At 42.0% G+C, this 11932-nt stretch overlaps 1 protein-coding gene across 1 annotated transcript in view; it reads left to right on the top strand.

Annotated features, from left to right (window-relative positions):
- The window catches only part of DRC11 (dynein regulatory complex subunit 11), an 82334-nt gene that overhangs the window by 55032 nt on the left and 15370 nt on the right, over positions 1 to 11932 (top strand). Inside the window, exons 12-15 of the mRNA XM_081016677.1 lie at positions 3784 to 3854; positions 5455 to 5537; positions 8325 to 8432; positions 10918 to 11117. Of these exons, the coding sequence (XP_080872803.1) occupies positions 3784 to 3854; positions 5455 to 5537; positions 8325 to 8432; positions 10918 to 11117 (462 nt within the window). The remainder of the gene's footprint in view (positions 1 to 3783; positions 3855 to 5454; positions 5538 to 8324; positions 8433 to 10917; positions 11118 to 11932) is intronic.

Below are 11932 nucleotides of genomic sequence, written 5' to 3'. Positions count from 1 at the left end.
GTAAATCTTGATGTTAATTAGAAAGACTTTTCCCACAGTATACTGTATATAAAACTTCCAAATTACTCTAGTGGAGAAATTGCCTTAAGGAAGCTAACAGTTGGCCAATATGCTGAACATATGCTCATTGTCTATGTAAGCAGAAATGATCTAATCTCCATGATGTGATCATTTTTAAATTAGGGAAAGATAATGGGCCAAAAGATAATAGACCCTAAAGAAAAGAAACAGGGATGGGGAAGAGGAAATTGGTGCATCTTCAGTGTCTTTGCGGTGCTAAACAAAGATGTATTGTGTTATGTATCCCATAAGAAGCTTTGATTACTAATACCAGATGCATGCATAAAAAATGTTACTGTAATATGTTGTTATATTTGTAAATCCAGTTTGATATTTGATGCACTTTCTGGTGATGCCCAAACCGCTTTAATGATAGAATCCGATCTTGCATCAGTAGAGCTTCTATTTATTGATTAATTGATACCTCAGACTGCCTCTGTGTCTGTCTGTGTGTGTGTGTGTGTGTGTGTGAGAGAGAGAGAGAGAGAGAGAGAGAGAGAGAGATCCCTTGCGTCATAGAATGTTCTGCAAGTATCCAAAATGTATTGCTAATAAATGTGCATCTGTCTGATAACAGATGGTAGTGTGATTCCTGTTGGGCCTTTCCAAGTTCAAAGACAGGACTATGGGATCATCAAGTGAAATTGATACAAGTCAATGGTGGGTGGGGCTGGTGCCAAAACTGGATAGGACCCAAGGCAACTCCACACATCCATCCATTTACACACAAGCACCCACCTCATTCATTGGCTTTCTCAGTCACTCATAACGCTCAGAATCATTGGCCATTGCAGATCCCCGGCCTTCAATGAATCAGTCACTTTCCTCAAATCAACAGCCTTTTAGTTATTACTGGTTTTTTTTTTATTAAATCTATATACTGCCCTTCATCTGAAGATCTCAGGGTGGTTCGCAAGATAAAAATACAGGATAAAAGCACAAATGAATAGTTAGAAGAAAAGCAAAACAATAACAATAACCCCCTTCCCACAAACACATTTAAAAGGCGGTAGAATATTAGTCAGCCAAAGGCCTGGTTGAAGAGGAACGTTCTCGCCTGGCGCCTAACGATGTATAATGAAGCTTTTTAAGAAGTTGTTTGATAGCTCTATTGTTTCATGTTTTTTCAATCATTCCAGGAAGTGCTGTCATTGGGAATCTTGCCCCCACTGCCTCCTTCATCCACTGCTTCACCAGTTCCTCAAAAATGGATTTTCATGCCCTTAGGCAGACACAGTTTTATTTTGTCTTCGACGTTTTTAAGCCTAGCAGGAGAAAAAGAGTGGTGGTTGGGGAAACCGTTGTGCCAGAGTCTCCAGCTGTCTCTTCCTGGAATGAATGAAATGCTGGTAGTTGGGAGCCAACATCAGGCTACCTGGGCCACTATAAGTGATCCTGGCACGCTTTCACCTTTAACTCCCCCCCCCCCAACTGCCAAAAAAGCAAGAAGGGCGCTGCAGAGGTGTGTGCTGCAATGTCTGGGTTGTATGTCACTCTACTGTTTCTGAATGTCACTGCTGTTACTCGGAGAAGGGCAGAGGTTGAGCCCAAAGGCTGTCAGGCCAGTGGAAAAGACTCTCAGGTCTGGCTCCTGCCTGTGGGCCACCAATTCCCTGCTGCCTTAACACTGTTCCAGGCAAAATCATGCAATACAGATGCCAGGAGTTGCTGTTGTGGCAAACCCCCTCTTAACTACAGCTCAGGTTTTGGTTTTTATGAAGAAGACTCTTCTAGGGAGAAGCTAAACAGATAAAAGGTTTTATTTTACAGAACAATTGGTAAAACAAAAGATGTGTTAGGAGATAGAATTCTTTCAAGAAACAGATAACTATCTGTCCTCTCTCTCTCTCTCTCTCTCTCTCTCTCTCTCTAATTTGGTGGCTGTTTCCTGCCAACCTAGCAGTTTGAAAGCACGTCAAAGTGCAAGTAGATAAATAGGTACCACTCTGGCGGGAAGGTAAACGGTGTTTCTGTGCGCTGCTCTGGTTCGCCAGAAGCGGCTTAGTCATGCTGGCCACATGACCTGGAAGCTGTACGCCGGCTCCCTTGGCCAATAAAGCAAGATGAGCGCCGCAACCCCAGAGTCGGTCACGACTGGACCTAATGGTCAGGGGTCCCTTTACCTTGACCTTATAGGCTTCTCAAGGTGGTAAACACATAGCTTCTTTTCAGTTATTTCACTTCAGCTCCTTAAACTTACAGTGGTGCCCCGCAAGACGAATGCCTCGCAAGACGAAAAACCCGCTAGACGAAAGGGTTTTCCGTTTTTCGATGCGCTTCGCAGGACGAATTTCCCTATGGGCTTGCTTCGCAAGACGAAAATGTCTTGCGAGTCTTGAGATTTTTTCCCCTTTCCCCCCCCTTTTTCTAAGCCGCTAAGCCGCTAATAGCCTTTTAGCCGCTAAGCCTTTAATAGCCGCTAAACCGCTAATAGCGCTAATCCGCTAAGCCGCTAATAGGGTTGCTTCACAAGACGAAAAAACCGCTAGACGAAGAGACTCGCAGAACGGATTAATTTCGTCTTGCGAGGCACCACTGTAATTGTATAGTTGTTACATCTTAGGTCTTAACATTTGGATTCTGATACTTTCTGTTTGTTTCCCAACCTTCTATAAATCACACTCCTGGAACTCCTCTGGTCGGATGACAGCGCCAGGGGATCACTACACCCCTCTTAAACAATGCCAGGTCCTCTTGTGGTATCTCAGCATGGAAAGAGGTTTTAAGCTCTTGTCCTTGCTTTAAAGGCAAGGCCTGCTTGGTCTGCCAGCTGTGAGACTGGTAAGGGTGCTCTTCTCTGTTGAGCAGTACTTACACTGCCAGAAGCGGAGGGGACAGAAAAATGTGATAAATTTGAGGCCCACAGTGTCTCATAGGCTATACGGCACGTGCTGCTGAAATCTTTGTATGCCCCAATTAATGAGATTGATGCAGTGATTCACAAGTTGCAGCCCAGACCACACAAGTGTCCTGCAAGTGGGACCGAACTTCACCTTGAAAAATGAAGGCTGTGTGTTGGAGGATGCATCCAACATGTCTCCTCAAGAGGGAGGAGGACCATGTAACGTTGAAGAACATGGAAATAATCACAAGGAAATAATGACACACCAGGTGGAATTGCAGCTGGGCTGGAATTCCTCACCAGTGTGTAGCCAGAACAGTCCCATGTGAGCCACTGCAGACTGGGCAAAGGGGAGAGAATAAGGCTCAAGGGAAATGTTAAATGTTTTGGGAGTTGGTCAAGAAAATACAGGTACAGTGGTACCTTGGTTTAAGAATAGCTTAGTTTATGAACAACTTGGATTAAGAATGCTGCAAACCCGGAAGTAGGTGTTTTGGTTTGTGAACTTTGCCTTGGAATAAGAACATGTTTCGCTTCCTGCTGACTGTGTTCCATTTGTAAATTGCGTCCCCCGCTGCTATGGGAAAGCACGCCTTGGTTTAAGAATGCTTTGGTTTAAGAACGGACTTCCAGAACGGATTGAGTTTGTAAACCAAGGTACAGTTGTATTTGAGTGTAGTTAAGTGTGCTTGCAATTTTCATCCAAGAACAAATTGCAAACACTAAAGTGAAGAAAGCATAAACAATGTGTATAATATATATATATGGGCAGGAGGAGTTAAATCACTAGAGGCCACTAAAACTATTCAGAATCTTGTGCTAACTTTTAGCTGGGTGTAGAAGTATTGCCTTTGCTAACTTTCTCCATTTATGATCCTTAGAAAAAGAAAAAAGGGAAAAAGGGTGGAAGGAAGAAAAAATCTAAGAAGGAGAAAGATCTGACTCCTGACAGGTAAAAATGCACCTGCTCCTCTGAGATTCACATTGACACATCTCTCTCTCTCTTTGCTTTGTTCAAACACAAAAGAGAGTCAAAGTTGGTATGCCTAAGCCTGAACCTGGTAGCTCCAATTCCTTAGCAATTATGGAGAATCTAACATAGAATTCTTTTAAAATGGATAACATATAGAGAGAGATTTAGATAGGAAATGTCAACCACCAATTTGCAGAGAGTTCATTTTAGGTTATATGTACTGTGGACCTTAGTTCTGTGCATTTTCATCATATCTCTAATGGTTCTTTGAAGAATTGTCATTAAATTTTATTCCTTGTGGCAGGTGTAGGAACACCTGGTAGTTTCAGATTTGTATCAGATTTTCCATCTGTTTTTAACATCCCTGAAATAGGACACTAGCTAGTCCTTCTGTAATAATTGAACAAAGCAGCATTTATTCCCTATATAAAACAAATCATAAAGTATAATCCTTGATGCTGCCTTGTAGATTGCTGCCCATTGGGCTGAAGGTAGGAAGCTTAGGGTAAATAGTGTTGCCGGCTGCTCTGGAAGCTCTTTGAAGCCATATTGGTGGGGTGGACATTAAAAAACAAGCAAACAACAAATAGCTGTAGCTTTACTACCTTTGCCAGTTACCTGACACTACAAATCGAAATGTCTATCGTTGTTTTTTATTTAGATTTTTCCAGACTACCACAAATAACATTACTAAACTCCATCTCCATGCAAAAGAGTTAATGCCATATTCACTGAGTGGCGGGGCGGCGGGGAGGCCATCCCACTCTCTGAACATTACTGACTACCATTTCCAATATTAAATACAGAATAGTGCCCCTATGATTCATTCACAAACAAGGCTGGCCCAAAACATTTTGGCACCTGAGGTGAACTGCACAATGGTACCTCTTCTGCCAGCAAAGAAGGGGTGGGTGAAGATTGACACCAGAAACAAGGCTGGGAGGAGACCAGCAGCTCCTCCTCTTCACCAAGAGGCCACTGTAGAGGTGGCATTGGGAGGGCTGCCGGGCAGCTGGATCTGACGCCCCTGTGGATCCTGCCACCTGAGGCGGTCACCTCACCTTGCCTCATGGGTGGGCTGGCCCTGTGTGGTATTATACCACTAACTAGGTCCAAGATAAGATCTGTGTACTACGAAGTTGCCTCCAGCATTTCAAAATACACAATCTTTTTCTTTCTTTTTAAAAAATACCTTCCTAAGAGCTGCTTGTTCACCCTGTTCTACTGACTTGCAGGAACTTTGCAATGATGTTGAACAGTGATGTTATGTTTCAAATAGCCTGGAGGTAGCAATGTGAGAGGACTTGTGTTGGGAAAATGTTTAAACTCCAAATTTCTATGAAATAATTTCATTATTGTATTGTTAGTGTTCCACAGTATTTCATACCGCTAATAGATGGAAATTGCTGTTAATGTTACAATAAGTGTAGAAGTGCTTTCCCTAAAAATGAAAATGTAATTATTGTACATTTTAGCCATATGCAGACATTACAGATGCTTACATGAGGGTGTGTTTTTTAAGAGATGATTTGCATTTTTATCTGCAAATCTGGGTGTTAAATTATGTATCTCTTTGTAGGACCATTGATTCTCTCTACCAGGAGCTGGTAGAAGCACAGATATTAATAAGAGCCAAGAAAGTGAAACTCTGCGATTATGTGGGTAAAGTATTAAGACAAGCCGCACCATTCATACCGATGTAACTGGTTCCAGATATAAAAATTAATATAAGCTTAACTTCTGACTCAGTATGACAGTTGAAGCAGAGATCTTCAGGATTTAGTCTGTGATTTATAATCTTCATATTTTCTAATTCTGGTGCTTCGTCATTTGTACATCTGGCTGGCACCAAGCACTAAATTAAATGATGCTTCCAATAGCATTTCCCTACCTGTATTTTGAAGTTGTTTCTTGGGAAGCTGCAAAGGTCAGACTGTGTGCTTCAGAGATGCCACAGGAACTGAGCACAATTCTAGTCTCATAGTTAAATCTGACCCCCTTGCTGTTGCAAAGGCATTGGCACCAGCCATCTCCAGGCTGTTTCCCCTTACAGGCTTTTAAAACCTGGGCAGAGAAAAGTAACATCCACATCAGCCCTAAATACAGAAGAATGTAAGCATTTATTCAAAAGCATAATTTAGACCAAGTTAAAAACATCTGATAGAGTATAAGTGGATTCCGCTATGGTGCCCCTTCTCTGACTCACTTTTATACTCTGCTCCAGTTATGCAAACCGCTTCGGGTCCTGATGTGCAAATCAGTCATCCAGCCTGCGTATGGGGGCAAAAGACCAACCGAACCATCCAGTAGCTGCTGCTTCCCTCTGAAGTTTCACTCGGGGTAGCCAGTGCTCATTACCCAAACCCTCCTGCAGTTTATCTGGTAAAGCAAATGATTAGTGGTTCTTTGGCTGAAACAATCTCAACATATGCTCAGACTTTTAATGGCAAACAGGTCTGGCTTGCTGGCATGGAGCTGGATATTCTATTAACTCTTGCGCCCCTCTGAAACAGGCTTCACAAGCTTGACCCTTTTCAGGATCTGCCTCATGGGTCAAATTTGAACAGGTAGGCAGGGGCAACCCACGTGGATATCAGATGATGTCAGCGTCAAAATCCCTTGTGCTCCAATCTCCAAGGCAGCAAAAGATTGCAGCGTAGAACGTCCCCGTTCAGGGTTCCTTCCAACCAGCCAGAATACTCTTCTCCACCACCCGCACGTCAGTTTCCATTCCCCCTCCCAAACTACAGTCAGTATTCTATGCCCACTGAACATTGATGTGTGTGTGTGTAGGGGTGTTTCCTCTCCTTATGCTTTAGTCTTCTAAACATTGTTTGCACTTCCTCACACCTTGGTTTTCATCCAACCCTGCAAACACTTCCCTTTAGTACAGGGGTGGGGGAACCCTTTAAGCCTGATGGGCTAGATCTTGCCCACCCACTGAGGGCCAACTTTATCAGGTGGGCAGGACCACCTGCCTGTCAATCATCTGACATCAGGGAATTGTTCAAAGATGGTTGCTACACTGCAGCCTCCTCTGAGCATGCCTCAATCCTTTTAGCTGACAGTCAGCTGATGGTTGCTTAGAGGGAGCCCCTTTGAAGTCTCAGCATAGGGGAAAATCTCCCTAGAACTGGAAGACTTTCCCCTGTGCAGAGAAAGCAGCTTGTATTCAAAGTGATGGGAGAAATGCTTTGAGTACGGATTGTGCATGGATTGTGCTTTTGGGTGATACAAAGATCAGCTTTAACAGAATGGATTTGCTATTGCTATATAAAATACCAGAAGCTGCCAAATTTGTCCAGCACTAAAACGATCTGCCAGCTTTACAAATCCTTAACAACCAATGGGCAACTAAACTGGTCATTTATGCCGTATTTTCAGTGTTCAAGGTGCCTCACACCCATTGCCGCACTCTCCTCACAGCAACCCTGCGTGGATGCTGGGGATAAGTATTTTCATAGGGAAGAGAGGAGGCTGAGAGTTAGTGACTTGTCTCCTCAGGCCAAGTGAGTTTGTAATTGAGATGAGACTTGAATTAACAACCTCCTGCATCACACCTCATTATCTTAGCCAGTGCACCAGCTCTCTACTGTGGGCTTGTAAAGAAAACACCCACTTTTTCTATTTTTATGATTCCGTCTTATTTAATTTACTGTTTGATAAATTTGCATTTATCAAAGGCACATAAAGGTTTCAAAAGCAAAACATTTAAAATATGTTCATGTAAATAAATACTAGCAATAAAAAGTTTGCATAAATGTATGCCGTCAGTACAGATTATGCTTCTACTGATGATGATAAATGGTACTCTTAAGACATTTCTCCTCACCGCATGTCAGTCCTTCTTGACCCTGTGATTATGTCCATGGGTTGCATACTCTGGTGTCTCAGCAGCTAGAATCCACGTTTCCATGTTGAATGACTCAGCTAGCAAGGAGAGCCACTGTGGTCCCAGAGATAGCACACTGGATGCCAGCTGCATTTAGAGACCTGTCAAGCACACCCACAATCAAGCCCTTGTTCTTTACCTATAAAATTGGAAGAGTGTTAACCTATCTCACATCAGTGCTGCAAGGATTCAATCTATTTAGTTTGTCCATGAATTCTGCCCACCGTGCAGTTGTCATTTTTATGTACTTGCCAATTGATGGTATACTTGTGAAATAATTTACACATTTGTAGAAAAATAGCATGAGGGTCAAAATTCAAGTCCACATTCATTTAAATTGCCGGCTGAATATTTCCACTTCTATTTTTATTTTGTATTCAAGTTGGGGGATGCATTCCAAAACCATATTAATAACTATTAGAACTCATAGATTTGAATCTGTTATGGCTTAACAGGATGCTAAACTTGTACTCCCTAGCAGTTTCTAATGTCTGGAGTTACACATTTTGTAATAATACAGTATCACCTATGAAGAAGCCTTTGTCTCTTCCCTGTAGGTGAGTACAGCTATCTGGGGTCTACCCTTCGGCAGAAAGACATAGAACCAATGCCCTCTCTCACAGATGTCAGGCAGCTCATCGCTCTGTATGGCATATTGCCATTAGGTAAGATCACAGGAGATATGGTCAGAGGGCAGGCACCATGCCTTGCCTCCTGTCAGCCTCATATACTTTTACTAGCTATGACAGTGCTTGATTGATTTTGGTTGAAAGCATTCTGCAGAATTCTTTTTCAATTAAGTATTCTGAACTGATACAGTATGGTTTTAATAGCATACTTAAAAGGGGAGCGTGGTTGCTGTGTGTTTGACATGCCGTTTCGTTGCCATTTCTTGTTTGCATGTTAACAGTTTGGGAGCTGTAGCACATAAAGGAAGTCACCTGGGAAAGGTAATAGCTAATACAAGCTCCAGTGATTATAAATTTAATCAAGTTAGGGAAAAGGCTAAGGTTGCAATTTACCTTTTACAAGCCAGCTAATGTGTCTTGCTGTTGAACAATGGAAGCGTTTCTGGAATTAGTCAGCTCATTTCATATATTGGAGAAAGTGCTTTTAATTGTTCTTGCCTTCTAAAACTCTAGAAATTAATAACCAAACATGTATGTTTTCTTATATGTACTATCTGCATAGTATATTGTTCAAATATGATAAGTATAAACCTTTACTCGGGGGGCGGAGAGGCTTTTCCTTAGACTGCAGTAGAGCTCCTGTCACTTTTCTGAACATGATCCAGTCAATTTTACAGAAAGAACATCCTATCACACCTCCAAACTGGGACAGTTTGCAGATTTTCAGAACAAATCCATGTTAGCAGTAGGGATGGAAGGATCTGTCAATTTCGGTTTCTCATTTTTCCAATCTAGAATTCTGCAAGATTTTTGCAATTTAAAAAAATTGTGAAGAGTAGTCAGCATTTTTGTGTGAATTTCTCCCAATAAACAGGTTTTTGTTTGCAGTTTCTCCCAATATAATACTTGTTGTATATAATTTCCAGGAATATAATCATCTTTAGGCACATTTCCCCCTAATACATGCATTTTTCTAAACATAGTTTGGATGGAGAACTGCATCACAACATTCAGATAAGTGTGTATTTCGAAGGATGGCTGTGTTTTCGTTCTCAGATTATATCGCAAAGTGCTAATTTGTAAATTCAGCTTTAAATACCACATTGGCCCAAATATAAGCCACACTTTTCCCCCAAATTCTGACCGCGAATAGTTAAAGTGCTGCTTATATTCGCGACCTTGCCAAAATTGGCTTTTAGATCGGCTGTGAGGCGGCACACTGTTGCGGGGAGCCATTGAACTGGTCTGTGGCAGCACCACTGGTGGATTTGGCGGAGCCTGACTGCAGCGCTGGGGACCACGTGGGCTCCAGGCGCACTGCAGAAGCCTTTCAGCTGTGAGGCAGCCTTCCCCCATGCTGAGCAGCGGCTGCGGCCCACGCAAGGTCTCCTACGCGCTGCAATCTCTGGTCAGCTGTGAGGCAGTTCCTTTACAGCTGGGCAGCGGGCGTTTTCCGGTTACTGTATACGGCAGCGGACGACCGCATGGGCTTCAGTGGTGAGAGTGTGCTTGTTTGGGACAGGTGCTTGTTGACCCCCTTTTCATTCCCCCGTCCCTGGGCAAGCGTCGTGTGTGTGTTCCTCGTTGTGTGATTGCGCTTCGTTGGGCGGGTGCCTTTTGGAATTCCCCCCTCTCCAATTTTAAGGGAGAGGCTTATATTTAGGAATTGTCTTTTTTCCTTTTTCCTCATTGAATCTTAAAGGTGTGGCTTAAGGCTTATTATTCGGGCCAATACGGTATGAACTGAACTGAATTCCCTCACCTCACAAGCCATGGCCAGAGAAGGAGTGAGAACAATTAGAAACTCCCAAATAGCAAGACTGCAATCCAGTCAGAGTTACACACTTGGAAATCTTGTTGATTTCAATAGGATAGTTAAGTACTTGCTCTTTTACTGAAATCATTGGGGCCTACAAGTACATAACTTGCCAAGTGTTTTGCCATACTGAATTTCTGCAGATGCATTACTAGATACACTATTTGTAGAAGGGCGGGTGGGTTTTCTTATCTTTGTCTGTTTTCTAAACTATTTAGAAGCAAGAGTTGTTTTTAAAAGTTTATGGGTGATATCTACTCAGAACTAAATCTTATTGAATTCAATGGGACATACTCCCAGGAAAGTGGAGTTTGGTCAGAGTAGACCCATTAAAGTCAATTGACTTCAATTACTTAAACCCATAAATTTCAATATGACTATTTGGAATTGCCTCTAGGAGACGACTCCATATTTTACTTGTTCCGTTTGTAATTATTGTAGCTCTTATCCTGTTGTATTGTGAAAAACTTTAATAAAGATCTTGTTGGGGGCGAAATGAGTCTATTCAGAGTATGTCTAATGTTAAACATCCCCCTACATGTTCCAGCTGCTGACCTGAAAACAAAAGCTCTTGGTTTGGGACTGTCAAGTCTTCCCCAAAACCACTAATGCCTGGGTCAGCACTTGGGAATCACATGGTGGAATACTGGAATGACTACATATGTACCTATACATCGTCATGTTGTTCCCATATCACCTTCATAGGTTCTCAGTCTGTACATGAGAAAGCACCTCTGGTGAAAGCCTTGCTTTTGGCTGGACCTGAAGGAGTCGGGAAAAAGATGCTTATTCATGCTCTCTGCACGGAAACGGGAGCCAACCTCTTCAATTTATCTGCAGCTAATATTGCTGGCAAATACCCTGGCAAGGCTGGTCTGCAAATGATGCTTCACATTGTGTTTAAGGTAGGAACACAAAAGATCCTCTCATTTTAATTTTTTCTGCAAATTTATATAAAACTGTATTTTAGTTGTACAGTAAGTATTCTATTCCATATGCTAATAGGTGATTTATTGTGTATCTCATTTTGATTCATTGTTATAATAATACAATAATACATTAGGGAAGTTTTAATGTTTGAATCTTTATTCTGTTTTTAGTCCTCTGTTGGGAGCCACCCAGATGGGCGGGGTATAAATAATAAAATTATTATTATTATTATTATTATTATTATTATTATTATTATTATTATAAATAAAATTTTATTATTATAAATAAAATTGTAAGGCAGGCCCCACAAATAACTCAGAGATGCATTTTAAATAAAAGCACACATTCTACTCTTGTAAAAACACGCTGATTCCTGGACCGTCTGCGGGCCGGATTTAGAAGGCGATTGGGCCAGATCCAGCCCCCAGGCCTTAGTTTGCTGACCCATGGACTAATCATTCACTAGTAACCCCAGTTCTAGCAGAGAGTGTTAAATTGCTTACCAACTTAAAGTTTCAAACATGACAGAGCACATGACACACTTGGGAAGTAAATAGTAAGAATTCTACTAACATTTTAATCATTCTTTTTAACTGCCTATTTATTAGCAACATCTTTTTTGTACAGTGGTACCTCGGGTTACCTCCTGCCAACCTAGCAGTTCGAAAGCACATCAAAGTGCAAGTAGATAAATAGGTACTGCTCTGGCGGGAAGGTAAACAGCGTTTCCGTGCGCTGCTCTGGTTCTCCAGAAACGGCTTAGTCATGCTGGCCACATGACCCGGAAGCT

This window comes from Podarcis pityusensis (genome assembly GCF_964106645.2).
Source record: "Podarcis pityusensis genome assembly, chromosome: 1".
Classification (NCBI taxonomy): domain Eukaryota; kingdom Metazoa; phylum Chordata; class Lepidosauria; order Squamata; family Lacertidae; genus Podarcis; species Podarcis pityusensis.
Note: the sequence above shows the minus strand (reverse complement) of the source record. Positions and strands in the feature narration are given on the sequence as shown.